The sequence below is a fragment of the Eucyclogobius newberryi genome, unplaced genomic scaffold (assembly GCF_026437365.1).
Source record: "Eucyclogobius newberryi isolate DKJ021-1_F unplaced genomic scaffold, fEucNew1.0.hap1 SCAF_13, whole genome shotgun sequence".
Lineage (NCBI taxonomy): Eukaryota > Metazoa > Chordata > Actinopteri > Gobiiformes > Gobiidae > Eucyclogobius > Eucyclogobius newberryi.
In genome coordinates, this window is record NW_027315757.1 from 1,768,663 (window position 1) to 1,786,719 (window position 18,057).

The following is an 18,057-nucleotide window of genomic DNA, read 5'->3' on the forward strand; positions in this document are numbered from 1 at the left end:
ATTTAGTCTGACGTAGTCGTCTTGTTGAAGCCACGTTTCAGTTAGAGCTGAAGATCTATGTTATAGTCACTAATTAATTCATTAACTAAGAGCGATTTGGAGGAAATTGCTCTAATGTTTAGCAGTCCACATTTTACGTGTTTATTCATTTGTGTATTTGTGTCATTTGTGATTGTTATTTTCCTTAAGTTATTTGGTCTGACGCCTGAAATATTTTTTCTGAGATGTGACTTTTTGGCATTATTTGTATGAGGGACACGAGGGACACGAGGGACACACACAGTCTCTATCTGTCTTGAATCTTAACACTTCACAGGTAACAGAACGGGCGAGAGTTCAGCGACAGAGGAGCGTCTTGAACTGCTGCTCTGCACCTGGGGCTCATCCCTAGATGGTCACTTAACACGACTAAGACTATCGGTCAAATTCCGAACTAATAGGGACGTACCCTCCGAAGTCGGATGGATGCCATCCCTGCGTATGAGCCCGGGCTTTCCCCAAAACGCACTCCAGTTATCAATAAAGACAACGTTGTTTTGAGGGCACCATCTGGATAACCAGTTGTTGAATGCTGAAAGACGGCTGTACAATTCAGCATTGATCCGATTGGGCAGAGGACCAGAAAATATTACAGTGTCCGACATCGACTTCGCTAGGTCACACACCGCGGCTACTTGAACTTTGAGCACCTCTGATTGTCTCCGACGGGCGTCGTTACCGCCTGCGTGAACCACGACTCGCCGGAAACGGGTCCTGCTCCGCTTTAAGATCCTAAGGTTTCCTTCGATGTCACCCATTCTGGCCCCCGGGTAACACCTAACGCTAGCAGCTGGCAGCTTCACGTCTCTAACAATAGAACTCCCGATTACAAGAGTTTCTCTCGTGTGTTCAGCGGGCGTGTGATCGCTGAGGGGAGAAAACCTATTATAGACGTGAAGCTCACGGCGCTCTGAGGTTCGGCGCTTAGCGCCTTGTCCCCTCCGAACTGTCACAAAATGGTCCCTATTCTGTTCCTGGTCTAGTCCCGGCTGCACGGGAGACGCTGAGGGGCTGAGCTCGGCCTTACTGCTACTGCTAATGCTAATGCTACGCCCTGCAGCGCGGTCCGGTAGCCCTCGCGCTAAAACCGAACTATAACTGGACTTAAGCTCCTCTAAACAGCGGATCCGCGCTTCTAACTCCGTAACCCTGGCCTCCAAAACTACCACTACACTGCACTTCACGCACCTGTCATCAGAGAAGGAGCCAGGGTTCTGACTCGACATGTTACAGTAGTTACAGTACGTTACAGTATGTTACAGTAGTTACAGTACGTTACAGTAGTTACAGTAGTTACAGTACGTTACAGTACGTTACAGTACAGTATGTTACAGTAGTTACAGTACGTTACAGTATGTTACAGTAGTTACAGTATGTTACAGTAGTTACAGTACGTTACAGTATGTTACAGTAGTTACAGTACGTTACAGTAGTTACAGTACGTTACAGTAGTTACAGTATGTTACAGTAGGTACAGTAGTTACAGTATGTTACAGTACGTTACAATACGTTACAATACGTTACAGTAGTTACAGTACGTTACAGTATGTTACAGTAGTTACAGTATGTTACAGTAGTTACAGTACGTTACAGTATGTTACAGTAGTTACAGTACGTTACAGTAGTTACAGTACGTTACAATAGTTACAGTAGTTACAGTACGTTACAGTAGTTACTATGGTTATAGTAAAGTCATCAGGCTCGTCTCTTTGTGGTAGGTTTGGTTTTAGCATCAGTCGTGTTATAAAACCGCCGCCTCGTCATCGGAGGATTACGTTCCAAACCAGAGGTTTTACCGCAACATAAAACAATGAAAAAACAACCTATATGAAATCAAAAAAAGAAATAATTTAAATCTGCTATAGGATAAAAATGACTATGTACTGTACACAAGTTGAATTTACAATGAACAATAAACATATGCAGCATGTGTGACGTGACAGTGCCCGTGTGCTCCAGTCATAATCACGCCATAATCAATCAATTATTTATTCAACTTAATTATTTTACGATTATTTATTAGTGGTGCATTGATATATGTATCTGCGTCTGCGCATGTCTGTGCCGAGCGTCTGCGCACGTCTGTGCCGAGCGTCTGCGCACGTATGTTCTGAGCGTCTGCGCCGAGCGTCTGTGCCGAGAATATATAGAATAGAATATATATTCTATTATATTATCTAAATTATATAAATGTAGAGATGTCAATAGAGTACAATAGAGTACATTAGAGTACATTAGAGTACATTAGAGTACAATAGAGTACAATAGAGTACATTAGAGTACATTAGAGTACAATAGAGTACAATAGAGTACATTAGAGTACATTAGAGTACAATAGAGTAGAATAGAGTACATTAGAGGACAATAGAGTACAATAGTATTCTAGAGTACATTAGAGTACATTAGAGTACAATAGAGTACATTAGAGTACAATAGAGTACATTAGAGTACATTAGAGTACAATAGAGTACATTACTCTTCTGCTGTTTAAAACCGGACACACAAGGGTAAAACCACAAGTCTCAAGTCATCAAAACTCAATTCTGACTTTTGTCCAGGTCACAATTTGATATATAAATACATATATATATATATATATATATATATACATATATATATATATATAAAAGTGTGATAAAAGTGCTTTTAGAAGTATAATGTTTAAAATATGACATGTACTGAAATAGATGCACTTTATAAGTTGAATAAGTCCTTTCTTCTTTCAGGGAGGTCATCATTTCAGTCCTGGAAGAGAACCACACCCAAGGGCCCCCACAAGACAGTCAAGGGCCTCCGGGACTCAGTGAGGGGCCCCAAAACAGCAGTAGTGTCCAGCTGAGGAACGGCGTCCACAGTGGCACAGAGGGGGCCCTGGAGCCACACCCCGCACACGGCCCCGCACACGGCCCCTCTCCTGACCCAGACGTGAGCCACATCACTGGGGCAGAGCTGTTGGGGTACGTGGGCATCGAGGCTGTTCTGGACCAAATGAGACGCAAGACCATGAAGGCCGGCTTTGAGTTCAACATCATGGTGGTGGGTGAGTGTCACGTCTGGCTCAATGGCACAGCAACAAGCTGCTGCTTTATGACGAATGCATTTGGGAAATGAGTCACAAATATGGACACTTCTTTGGAATTGCCTTGACTAAATATTTATAATGTAAAAAAATAATAGAATAAACCACTTGAAATGACGGCGGAAAGACCTGGTTGACATTTCCTGCATTTATTCCGTTTTGTCCATGATCTGAGAAAAGATAACTATCAAGCTCAAGGGAAGAAAACAGACAAAACCCACGTATTTTCAGTCAAATCAACCGTTGTGGAAGAGTCAGGGTCAGTTTGTTTCTAACCTCACAATTAAAAAGAATACGTCTAAAATAAAATACAAATATTCAAAGTCAAATTTTGGGCTATTTTATTTAAAAATTCTCTTAATCTCATGTTTAGTTAAAATTGTTTCAGCTTTGAAAAAGGAAAGGTAGACGTCCGGTTATGATGTCGGTCTACGCTACAGCCAATATTTGCCTTAAAAATCTCAGTTTCACCCACATAACTTTACAACAGGTGGCCCAGTTGCGTGAAATGCAGCACGACATGGAGTCACTGAGAGCTGAGGTCAGAGCAGGGAACAACAGTGGCAGGCTCGACCGAAAGAACCAGACATACTGGACCGAAAGAACCAGATATACTGGACCACCTAAAGAATCAGATATACTGGACCTAAAGAACCAGATATACTGGACCTAAAGAATCAGATATACTGGACCTAAAGAACCAGATATACTGGACCTAAAGAATCAGATATACTGGACCTAAAGAACCAGATATACTGGACCTAAAGAATCAGATATACTGGACCTAAAGAATCAGATATACTGGACCTAAAGAACCAGATATACTGGACCTAAAGAACCAGATATACTGGACCTAAAGAACCAGATATACTGGACCTAAAGAACCAGATATACTGGACCTAAAGAATCAGATATACTGGACCACCTAAAGAACCAGATATACTGGACCTAAAGAACCAGATATACTGGACCACCTAAAGAACCAGATATACTGGACCACCTAAAGAACCAGATATACTGGACCTAAAGAACCAGATATACTGGACCTAAAGAATCAGATATACTGGACCTAAAGAACCAGATATACTGGACCACCTAAAGAACCAGATATACTGGACCTAAAGAACCAGATATACTGGACCTAAAGAACCAGATATACTGGACCTAAAGAACCAGATATACTGGACCTAAAGAACCAGATATACTGGACCACCTAAAGAACCAGATATACTGGACCTAAAGAACCAGATATACTGGACCACCTAAAGAACCAGATATACTGGACCACCTAAAGAACCAGATATACTGGACCTAAAGAACCAGATATACTGGACCTAAAGAACCAGATATACTGGACCTAAAGAACCAGATATACTGGACCTAAAGAATCAGATATAATGGACCACCTAAAGAACCAGATATACTGGACCTAAAGAACCAGATATACTGGACCTAAAGAACCAGATATACTGGACCTAAAGAACCAGATATACTGGACCTAAAGAACCAGATATACTGGACCACCTAAAGAACCAGATATACTGGACCACCTAAAGAACCAGATATACTGGACCTAAAGAACCAGATATACTGGACCTAAAGAACCAGATATACTGGACCTAAAGAATCAGATATACTGGACCTAAAGAACCAGATATACTGGACCTAAAGAACCAGATATACTGGACCTAAAGAACCAGATATACTGGACCTAAAGAACCAGATATACTGGACCTAAAGAACCAGATATACTGGACCACCTAAAGAACCAGATATACTGGACCTAAAGAACCAGATATACTGGACCTAAAGAACCAGATATACTGGACCTAAAGAACCAGATATACTGGACCTAAAGAATCAGATATACTGGACCACCTAAAGAACCAGATATACTGGACCACCTAAAGAACCAGATATACTGGACCTAAAGAACCAGATATACTGGACCTAAAGAACCAGATATACTGGACCTAAAGAACCAGATATACTGGACCTAAAGAATCAGATATACTGGACCACCTAAAGAACCAGATATACTGGACCACCTAAAGAACCAGATATACTGGACCTAAAGAACCAGATATACTGGACCTAAAGAACCAGATATACTGGACCTAAAGAACCAGATATACTGGACCACCTAAAGAATCAGATATACTGGACCTAAAGAACCAGATATACTGGACCTAAAGAACCAGATATACTGGACCTAAAGAACCAGATATACTGGACCGAAAGAACCAGATATACTGGACCGAAAGAACCAGATATACTGGACCTAAAGAACCAGATATACTGGACCTAAAGAACCAGATATACTGGACCGAAAGAACCAGATATACTGGACCTACGTCACTATATTTTGGAGGTAGTGAAACTGCGGACAGAGAAAAAGAGGATCCTGGACTTCTGCGTGTGGCTCAAACTGACTCGTAGCACGGTTACGCCGATATCGGCTGCTGCCGATATTTGCCTTTATATCTCTTTTTTTTAGGCACAAACCCAGAAGCTAGACACTTTGAGATATGACTAAACCCAGAAAAGACAAGGGAGGCAATACTTTGAGAACTAAACTTAATTAATACTGAAGGACTATAACCTCGGGCGGGAAAACCGATTTCCCCACAAGCTTACAATGCTACATGCTACATGCTACATGCTAGAACAGCTCCAGAGGGGCGGCTGCCTACCACCACCACACAGCCGAGCTCCGCCTCTGGTGGGGAGCTGACATCACTTTTGTTAACAGGTTGTCCTTATGTTGTCCTTATGTTGTCCTTATGTTGTCATTATGTTGTCATTATGTTGTCATTATGTTGTCATTATGTTGTCATTATGTTGTCATTATGTTGTCATTATGTTGTCATTATGTTGTCTTATGTTGTCATTATGTTGTCCTTATGTTGTCCTTATGTTGTCCTTATGTTGTCATTATGTTGTCATTATGTTGTCCTTATGTTGTCCTTATGTTGTCATTATGTTGTCTTATGTTGTCATTATGTTGTCATTATGTTGTCTTATGTTGTCATTATGTTGTCATTATGTTGTCATTATGTTGTCATTATGTTGTCATTATGTTGTCTTATGTTGTCATTATGTTGTCCTTATGTTGTCCTTATGTTGTCCTTATGTTGTCATTATGTTGTCATTATGTTGTCCTTATGTTGTCCTTATGTTGTCATTATGTTGTCTTATGTTGTCATTATGTTGTCATTATGTTGTCATTATGTTGTCCTTATGTTGTCCTTATGTTGTCCTTATGTTGTCATTATGTTGTCCTTATGTTGTCATTATGTTGTCCTTATGTTGTCATTATGTTGTCATTATGTTGTCATTATGTTGTCCTTATGTTGTCATTATGTTGTCATTATGTTGTCCTTATGTTGTCCTTATGTTGTCCTTATGTTGTCATTATGTTGTCATTATGTTGTCATTATGTTGTCATTATGTTGTCATTATGTTGTCCTTATGTTGTCCTTATGTTGTCCTTATGTTGTCCTTATGTTGTCCTTATGTTGTCATTATGTTGTCATTATGTTGTCCTTATGTTGTCCTTATGTTGTCCTTATGTTGTCCTTATGTTGTCATTATGTTGTCATTATGTTGTCATTATGTTGTCCTTATGTTGTCCTTATGTTGTCATTATGTTGTCATTATGTTGTCCTTATGTTGTCCTTATGTTGTCATTATGTTGTCATTATGTTGTCATTATGTTGTCATTATGTTGTCATTATGTTGTCCTTATGTTGTCATTATGTTGTCATTATGTTGTCCTTATGTTGTCCTTATGTTGTCCTTATGTTGTCCTTATGTTGTCATTATGTTGTCATTATGTTGTCATTATGTTGTCCTTATGTTGTCATTATGTTGTCATTATGTTGTCATTATGTTGTCATTATGTTGTCATTATGTTGTCCTTATGTTGTCCTTATGTTGTCCTTATGTTGTCATTATGTTGTCATTATGTTGTCATTATGTTGTCATTATGTTGTCATTATGTTGTCCTTATGTTGTCATTATGTTGTCATTATGTTGTCATTATGTTGTCATTATGTTGTCATTATGTTGTCATTATGTTGTCCTTATGTTGTCCTTATGTTGTCCTTATGTTGTCATTATGTTGTCATTATGTTGTCATTATGTTGTCATTATGTTGTCATTATGTTGTCCTTATGTTGTCATTATGTTGTCATTATGTTGTCATTATGTTGTCCTTATGTTGTCCTTATGTTGTCATTATGTTGTCCTTATGTTGTCCTTATGTTGTCATTATGTTGTCATTATGTTGTCATTATGTTGTCATTATGTTGTCCTTATGTTGTCATTATGTTGTCATTATGTTGTCATTATGTTGTCATTATGTTGTCATTATGTTGTCCTTATGTTGTCCTTATGTTGTCATTATGTTGTCATTATGTTGTCATTATGTTGTCATTATGTTGTCCTTATGTTGTCATTATGTTGTCATTATGTTGTCCTTATGTTGTCCTTATGTTGTCCTTATGTTGTCATTATGTTGTCATTATGTTGTCCTTATGTTGTCCTTATGTTGTCCTTATGTTGTCCTTATGTTGTCATTATGTTGTCATTATGTTGTCATTATGTTGTCCTTATGTTGTCATTATGTTGTCATTATGTTGTCATTATGTTGTCATTATGTTGTCATTATGTTGTCCTTATGTTGTCATTATGTTGTCATTATGTTGTCATTATGTTGTCCTTATGTTGTCCTTATGTTGTCCTTATGTTGTCATTATGTTGTCATTATGTTGTCCTTATGTTGTCCTTATGTTGTCCTTATGTTGTCCTTATGTTGTCATTATGTTGTCATTATGTTGTCATTATGTTGTCATTATGTTGTCCTTATGTTGTCATTATGTTGTCATTATGTTGTCCTTATGTTGCGTGATATGTAGCATGACATTATTGAGAGCAGAAGTCAGAACACCGAACAATGAACCCAGATTTCCCAGAATGGAAGCAGAAGGAGGAGGAGTGGGCAGCACTCGCTTCACGGTGGACCAACACATCTCGGACATTATTTATGATGGAGAACAAAAATATGAAAAGAAAGATTCTGGATTTGGCATCCAGATCACGCAGGAGAATATCAGCCTTTTGGGGGTCCCAGAGGGCCAGGAGGGCTCCTCCAGAAGATCATTTCTGAGCTTAAATCCGGCACTGGAGTTGCGGTCCCTTCCATCACTAAAGAAAGAGCACGGCGTCTGGGCCGAAGAAGACAAGAAGCTGATAAACCACCAGGGTTAAAGGAGACCTCCAGGGTTAAAGGAGACCTCCAGGGTTAAAGGAGACCTCCAGGGTTAAAGGAGACCTCCAGGGTTAAAGGAGACCTCCAGGGTTAAAGGAGACCTACAGGGTCAAAGGAGACCTCCAGGGATAAAGGATACCTCCAAGGTTAAAGGAGACCTCCAGAGTTAAAGGAGACCTCCAGGGTTAAAGGAGACCTCCAGGGTTAAAGGAGACCTACAGGGTCAAAGGAGACCTCCAGGGTTAAAGGAGACCTCCAGGGTTAAAGGAGACCTCCAGAGTTAAAGGAGACCTCCAGGGTCAAAGGAGACCTCCAGAGTTAAAGGAGACCTCCAGGGTTAAAGGAGACCTCCAGGGTTAAAGGAGACCTCCAGGGTTAAAGGAGACCTCCAAGGTTAAAGGAGACCTCCAGAGTTAAAGGAGACCTCCAGGGTTAAAGGAGACCTCCAGGGTTAAAGGAGACCTCCAGGGATAAAGGAGACCTCCAAGGTTAAAGGAGACCTCCAGAGTTAAAGGAGACCTCCAGGGTTAAAGGAGACCTACAGGGTTAAAGGAGACCTCCAGGGTTAAAGGAGACCTACAGGGTCAAAGGAGACCTCCAGGGTTAAAGGAGACCTCCAGGGTTAAAGGAGACCTACAGGGTTAAAGGAGACCTCCAGGGTTAAAGGAGACCTCCAAGGTTAAAGGAGACCTCCAGAGTTAAAGGAGACCTCCAGGGTTAAAGGAGACCTCCAGGGTTAAAGGAGACCTACAGGGTTAAAGGAGACCTCCAGGGTTAAAGGAGACCTCCAAGGTTAAAGGAGACCTCCAGGGTTAAAGGAGACCTCCAAGGTTAAAGGAGACCTACAAGGTTAAAGGAGACCTCCAGGGTTAAAAAAAGAGCTCCAGGGTTAAAGGAGACCTCCAGGGTTAAAGGAGACCTCCAGGGTTAAAGGAGAGCTCCAGGGTTAAAGGAGACCTCCAGGGTTAAAGGAGACCTCCAGGGTTAAAAAAGAGCTCCAGGGTTAAAGGAGACCTCCAGGGTTAAAGGAGACCTCCAGGGTTAAAGGAGACCTCCAGGGTTAAAGGAGACCTCCAGGGTTAAAAAAGAGCTCCAGGGTTAAAGGAGACCTCCAGGGTTAAAGGAGACCAGCAACAAAAACACCAGGAGAAGCAGAGGTGTTCCTCAGAACACCAGGAGAAGCAGAGGCGCTCCTCAGAACACCGGGAGAAGAAGAGGTGCTCCTCAGAAAAACACAAGAGGGTTTTTGCTTGGCGTGTGTGTTTATCTCAGCAGCATTATTAAGACCATGAAGATGCACAACAGATAAACTCTTACTTTAAATTCACAGTGATTTAATTGACTGTCACTGTGAAGTTAATGGCACCAAATTGAAGATGGTATTTACATAAACACGTCTTATGTGTCTACTTCCATCATCTGAGTGTTAAATGTGCGAGAATCGCTTTGTGGGAAACTGGACAACAAATGCAGAAGATGGCGGAGGAGCGGAGAGTTTGGAGAGGTAGAGGATCCAGTTCTTTGAGAGGATTGGTACCAGGAGCCGGCTGGAAGAGGATCAGGGGCCCCTCATTAGAGTCAGAATCAGAAAGAGGTTTATTGCCATTGTCAGTGAAAGTTCAAAGTGCAAAATACAACAATGAATAATCATTGTAGCAAAATATATATATTAAAAAAGGGAATGTAAACAATTTAGAATTGAATAATAAGATAAAATAGACTTTTAGGAAGAGTCTTCTACACAATCAGGTTTAGAGATGAGTTTATTTGCATATGTTTATGTGTTCTCTCGTAGGTCAGTTCATCACAATCAAAACCAATCAGGTGTTTGGAGCATCCTTTAATGTGAATGGCATATTCAACCCAATCAAACGATCGTAAATATTTGCAAAATAAATATAAAAAAATATATATACATTATATATTTACAAGAAACATGTTTAAGTGATATAGAACATCAAAAACTAGCCACATTTTATTATAGAAAGTACTTTTCATCATACAGGGGAGTTGCAATATTGATGTCAAACCAAATAGCTTTTGAACCAATCTTTGAATTTAAAGACAAAGAGGACAGATGTGTACTGATTAAAGGAACTAATAAAGGTCCCATATCATGCAAAATCGACTTTTAACCTTCTTACAGTGCTATTGTTGCCTCATATATGAGCCCAAAGTGTTTTTTTGAGTGATTCCTGCTGTTTTTAGCGAGAGAACAGTCTATATCCTCATCCTCGGATCAGCAGAAAAACGGATGCTCTCGTTGAGACTACGTCACGGAGCGGTACAAAGCTCTAAAGACACACCTCAGAGTGGTATAAAGCTCTAAAGACACACCTCAGAGTTTACAAAGCTCTAAAGACACACCTCAGAGTTTACAAAGCTCTAAAGACACACCTCAGAGTATATAAAGCTCTAAAGACACACCTCAGAGCGGTATAAAGCTCTAAAGACACACCTCAGAGTGGTATAAAGCTCTAAAGACACACCTCAGAGTTTACAAAGCTCTAAAGACACACCTCAGAGTGGTATAAAGCTCTAAAGACACACCTCAGAGTTTACAAAGCTCTAAAGACACACCTCAGAGCGGTATAAAGCTCTAAAGACACACCTCAGAGTTTACAAAGCTCTAAAGACACACCTCAGAGCGGTATAAAGCTCTAAAGACACACCTCAGAGTGGTATAAAGCTCTAAAGACACACCTCAGAGTGTTATAAAGCTCTAAAGACACACCTCAGAGTGTATAAAGCTCTAAAGACACACCTCAGAGTGTATAAAGCTCTAAAGACACACCTCAGAGTGGTATAAAGCTCTAAAGACACACCTCAGAGTGATATAAAGCTCTAAAGACACATCTCAGAGTGTATAAAGCTCTAAAGACACACCTCAGAGTATATAAAGCTCTAAAGATACACCTCAGAGTGTATAAAGCTCTAAAGACACACCTCAGAGTGTTATAAAGCTCTAAAGACACACCTCAGAGTGTATAAAGCTCTAATGACACACCTCAGAGTGGTATAAAGCTCTAAAGACACACCTCAGAGGGGTATGAAGCTCTAAAGATACACCTCAGAGTGTATAAATCTCTAAAGACACACCTCAGAGTGGAATAAAGCTCTAAAGACACACCTCAGAGTGTACAAAGCTCTAAAGACACACCTCAGAGTGTTATAAAGCACTAAAGACACATTTTAGAGTGTATAAAGCTCTAAAGACACACCTCAGAGTGTATAAAGCTCTAAAGACACACCTCAGAGTGGTATAAAGCTCTAAAGATACACTTCAGAGAGTATAAAGCTCTAAAGACACACCTCAGAGTGGTATGAAGCTCTAAAGACACACCTCAGAGTGTTATAAAGCTCTAAAGACACATCTCAGAGTGTATAAAGCTCTAAAGACACACCTCAGAGTGTATAAAGCTCTAAAGACACCTCAGAGTGGTATAAAGCTCTAAAGACACACCTCAGAGTGTATAAAGCTCTAAAGACACACCTCAGAGCGGTATAAAGCTCTAAAGACACACCTCAGAGTGTATAAAGCTCTAAAGACACACCTCAGAGTGTATAAAGCTCTAAAGACACACCTCAGAGTGTATAAAGCTCTAAAGACACATCTCAGAGTGGTATAAAGCTCTAAAGACACACCTCAGAGTGTATAAAGCTCTAAAGACACACCTCAGAGTGGTATGAAGCTCTAAAGATACACCTCAGAGTGTATAAATCTCTAAAGACACACCTCAGAGTGGAATAAAGCTCTAAAGACACACCTCAGAGTGTATAAAGCTCTAGACACACCTCAGAGTGTTATCAAGCTCTAAAGACACATTTTAGAGTGTATAAAGCTCTAAAGACACACCTCAGAGTGGTATAAAGCTCTAAAGATACACTTCAGAGAGTATAAAGCTCTAAAGACACACCTCAGAGTGGTATGAAGCTCTAAAGACACACCTCAGAGTGTTATAAAGCTCTAAAGACACATCTCAGAGTGTATAAAGCTCTAAAGACACACCTCAGAGTGTATAAAGCTCTAAAGACACATCAGAGTGGTATAAAGCTCTAAAGACACACCTCAGAGTGTATAAAGCTCTAAAGACACACCTCAGAGCGGTATAAAGCTCTAAAGACACACCTCAGAGTGTATAAAGCTCTAAAAACACACCTCAGAGTGGTATAAAGCTCTAAAGACACACCTCAGAGTGGTATAAAGCTCTAAAGACACATCTCAGAGTATCTAAAGCTCTAAAGATACACCTCAGAGTGTATAAAGCTCTAAAGACACACCTCAGAGTGTTATAAAGCTCTAAAGACACACCTCAGAGTGTATAAAGCTCTAAAGACACACCTCAGAGTGGTATAAAGCTCTAAAGACACACCTCAGAGGGGTATGAAGCTCTAAAGATACACCTCAGAGTGTATAAATCTCTAAAGACACACCTCAGAGTGGAATAAAGCTCTAAAGACACACCTCAGAGTGTATAAAGCTCTAAAGACACACCTCAGAGTGTTATAAAGCACTAAAGACACATTTTAGAGTGTATAAAGCTCTAAAGACACACCTCAGAGTGGTATGAAGCTCTAAAGACACACCTCAGAGTGTTATAAAGCTCTAAAGACACATCTCAGAGTTTACAAAGCTCTAAAGACACACCTCAGAGTGTTATAAAGCTCTAAAGACACCTCAGAGTGGTATAAAGCTCTAAAGACACACCTCAGAGTGTATAAAGCTCTAAAGACACACCTCAGAGCGGTATAAAGCTCTAAAGACACACCTCAGAGTGTATAAAGCTCTAAAGACACACCTCAGAGTGGTATAAAGCTCTAAAGACACACTTCAGAGTGGTATAAAGCTCTAAAGACACACCTCAGAGTGTATAAAGCTCTAAAGACACACCTCAGAGTGTATAAAGCTCTAAAGACACACTTCAGAGTGGTATAAAGCTCTAAAGACACACCTCAGAGTGTATAAAGCTCTGAAGACACACCTCAGAGTGTTATAAAGCTCTAAAGACACACCTCAGAGTGGTATAAAGCTCTAAAGACACAACTCAGAGTGGTATAAAGCTCTAAAGACACACCTCAGAGTGTTATAAAGCTCTAAAGACACACCTCAGAGTGTATAAAGCTCTAAAGACACACCTCAGAGTGATATAAAGCTCTAAAGACACACCTCAGAGTGTTATAAAGCTCTAAAGACACACCTCAGAGCGGTATAAAGCTCTAAAGACACACCTCAGAGCGGTATAAAGCTCTAAAGACACACCTCAGAGTGTATAAAGCTCTAAAGACACACCTCAGAGTGGTATAAAGCTCTAAAGACACACCTCAGAGCGGTATAAAGCTCTAAAGACACACCTCAGAGCGGTATAAAGCTCTAAAGACACACCTCAGAGTGATATAAAGCTCTAAAGACACACCTCAGAGTGTATAAAGCTCTAAAGACACACCTCAGAGTGTTATAAAGCTCTAAAGACACACCTCAGAGTGTACAAAGCTCTAAAGACACACCTCAGAGTGATATAAAGCTCTAAAGACACACCTCAGAGTGATATAAAGCTCTAAAGACACATCTCAGAGTGTATAAAGCTCTAAAGACACACCTCAGAGTGTATAAAGCTCTAAAGACACACCTCAGAGTGTATAAAGCTCTAAAGACACACCTCAGAGTGATATAAAAACAAACAAAACAAAGCCAAGGCTTTTGATTCCGTTAGCTGACCATATTTATTTAAAGTGCTAAACAAATTTGACTCTGGAGGGAGGGTCAGACAGGGCTGTGCCTGGTCTCTCCTCCTGTTTGCTTTGTATTTGGAACCATTGGCCTAATTTATTAGACAATCAAAAACAATTCACGGTGTTACATTTGATGGGATGGAAAGTAAAACTGTCTGCTGGAGATGATGTTGTTATTGTGTTGTGTTAGACCAAACCAGACATTTCCATATCTAATGTGATGCATTTTCCTCCAAAAAATTGGTCCAATGTCTGGATAAAAAAATGAATGTACAAAAAACTGAAATGTTTGCTCTCATTCTGGCGCCCCCCTCTGTCCTCCTAGATACTTGGGTGTGGTCCTCAGAGGGATCCATCAACAATTTTGATGAAAACTGAAAAATCATACTATTCTTTTTACTACTATAAAAAAGACCTTGGAAAATGTACTTTTAACCAATGAATCCTGTCTGATCTTTGTGGATTCAGTTTGGGAGGATTTGTTCCATTCTTTTGGACATAATTGAGGGGAATAAACGATAGTCCACATTCATGATAGAAATAGTCTCTATTAGGCACAGTCCAGTCGGTCTTTCCCTTCTTTTGGTCTCAGGGACATGATGGCTCACCCTTCGAGTCAAATGTTGCTGAGATTTCGGAAGTTACAAAAATAAATAGCAGTGAATTTTTTCCAACTAGGAGGGCACTTTTTCTCCTGTTTGTTTCTCCTTTGTTTGGTAAAGAGCATTTTCTTAAGTATTTCTTAAGTACTCCTCTCTTCTGTTTAGGCTAGTTTTTTATGTTCCTTAAATGTGTCCTGGTCTAGACCTGGTTTAGTCCTGGTTTAGACCTGGTTTAGTCCTGGTTTAGTCCTGGTTTAGCTGTGATTTAGTTCTGGTTTAGACCTGGTTTAGTCCCGGTTTAGTCCTGGTTTAGCTGTGATTTAGTTCTGGTTTAGACCTGGTTTAGTCCTGGTTTAGTCCTGGGTTAGACCTGGTTTAGTCCTGGTTTAGTCCTGGGTTAGACCTGGTTTAGTCCTGGTTTAGTCCTGGTTTAGACCTGGTTTAGTCCTGGTTTAGTCCTGGGTTAGACCTGGTTTAGTCCTGGTTTAGACCTGGTTTAGTCCTGGTTTAGTCCTGGTTTAGTCCTGGGTTAGACCTGGTTTAGTCCTGGTTTAGTTCTGGTTTAGTCCTGGTTTAGACCTGGTTTAGTCCTGGTTTAGTCCTGGTTTAGTCCTGGGTTAGACCTGGTTTAGTCCTGGGTTAGACCTGGTTTAGTCCTGGTTTAGTCCTGGGTTAGACCTGGTTTAGTCCTGGTTTAGTCCTGGGTTAGACCTGGTTTAGTCCTGGTTTAGCTAAATTCTAAATACATCTTTACGGATGTGTGAGCCTGAAATTGCAACAGGAAGTTCAACGCTGCAAAGGGGAAGTGGTTTGGCCTGCTTCCTGTTTCATACGTAACAAAATGCTGATAATGTTGACAGCTACACATGTAGTAATGTCAACTGCGTTTAGCTACTACACTATTACACTACTTCACTACACTACTACACTACACAACTACACAACTACACTACACTACACTACTACACTACTACACTACACTACTACACTACTACACTACTACACTACTACACTACACTACTACACTACACTACACTACTACACTACTACACTACACTACACTACACTACACTACACTACACTACACTACACTACACTACTACACTACTACACTACTACACTACTACACTACACTACTACACTACTACACTACTACACTACACTACTACACTACTACACTACACTACTACACTACTACACTACTACACTACTACACTACTACACTACACTACTACACTACTACACTACTACACTACACTACTACACTACACTACACTACTACACTACTACACTACACTACACTACACTACACTACTACACTACACTACACTACTACACTACTACACTACTACACTACTACACTACTACACTACACTACTACACTACACTACACTACTACACTACTACACTACACTACACTACACTACACTACTACACTACACTACACTACACTACACTACTACACTACTACACTACTACACTACTACACTACACTACTACACTACTACACTACTACACTACACTACTACACTACTACACTACACTACTACACTACTACACTACTACACTACTACACTACTACACTACACTACTACACTACTACACTACTACACTACTACACTACTACACTACTACACTACTACACTACACTACTACACTACACTACACTACTACACTACTACACTACACTACACTACACTACACTACACTACACTACTACACTACTACACTACTACACTACACTACTACACTACACTACTACACTACACTACACTACTACACTACTACACTACACTACACTACACTACTACACTACTACACTACTACACTACACTACACTACTACACTACTACACTACACTACTACACTACTACACTACTACACTACACTACTACACTACTACACTACTACACTACTACACTACACTACTACACTACTACACTACTACACTACTACACTACTACACTACACTACACTACACTACACTACACTACTACACTACTACACTACACTACTACACTACTACACTACTACACTACTACACTACACTACTACACTACTACACTACACTACTACACTACTACACTACTACACTACTACACTACACTACTACACTACTACACTACACTACTACACTACTACACTACACAACTACACAACTACACAACTACACTACACTACACTACTACACTACTACACTACACTACTACACTACACTACACTACTACACTACTACACTACTACACTACTACACTACACTACACTACTACACTACACTACTACACTACACTACTACACTACACTACTACACTACTACACTACACTACACTACACTACACTACACTACTACACTACTACACTACTACACTACTACACTACACTACACTACACTACACTACTACACTACACTACTACACTACTACACTACTACACTACACTACTACACTACTACACTACACTACACTACTACACTACACTACACTACTACAGTACTACACTACTACACGACTACACTACACTACACTACTACACTACTACACTACTACACTACTACACTACTACACTACTACACTACTACACTACACTACACTACTACACTACTACACTACTACACTACTACACTACACTACACTACACTACTACACTACACTACACTACACTACTACACTACACTACACTACTACACTACTACACTACTACACTACACTACTACACTACTACACTAGTGGCCGGCCCTCCGGTACTTGCCTGGATTCGAATATGGCCCTCGGAGGGAAATAATTGCCCACCCCTGATATATATAATAATATATATATATATATAAAAATAACACTAAAGTCATGTTTTAATGCCCTTGTGTGCAGGTCAGAGTGGTCTGGGGAAGTCTACACTGGTCAACACTTTGTTCAAGTCCAGAGTGAGTCCAAAGTACTACTCCAGTGTGAAACAGGAGAAGATCCCCAAGACCGTCCGGATCCACACGGTCAGCCACAGTAAGTGGAGCTCACAGAGCTCACAGAGATCACAGAGATCACAGAGATCACAGGGCTCACAGAGATCACAGAGCTCACAGAGATCACAGAGATCACAGAGATCACAGAGCTCACAGAGATCACAGAGCTCACAGAGATCACAGAGCTCACAGAGATCACAGAGATCACAGAGATCACAGGGCTCACAGAGATCACAGGGCTCACAGAGATCACAGAGCTCACAGAGATCACAGAGATCACAGAGATCACAGAGCTCACAGAAATCACAGAGATCACAGAGATCACAGGGCTCACAGAGATCACAGGGCTCACAGAGATCACAGAGATCACAGAGATCACAGA

The 18,057-nt window shown here is 40.3% G+C and overlaps 1 protein-coding gene across 1 annotated transcript in view; it reads left to right on the forward strand.

The window, feature by feature from the left end:
- The first annotated feature begins 2,777 nt into the window (after positions 1 to 2,777).
- Positions 2,778 to 18,057, forward strand: part of LOC140357815 (neuronal-specific septin-3-like) — a 64,173-nt gene continuing 48,893 nt past the window's right edge. Inside the window, exons 1-2 of the mRNA XM_072442330.1 lie at positions 2,778 to 3,079; positions 17,587 to 17,715. Of these exons, the coding sequence (XP_072298431.1) occupies positions 3,028 to 3,079; positions 17,587 to 17,715 (181 nt within the window). The 5' untranslated portion in view covers positions 2,778 to 3,027. The remainder of the gene's footprint in view (positions 3,080 to 17,586; positions 17,716 to 18,057) is intronic.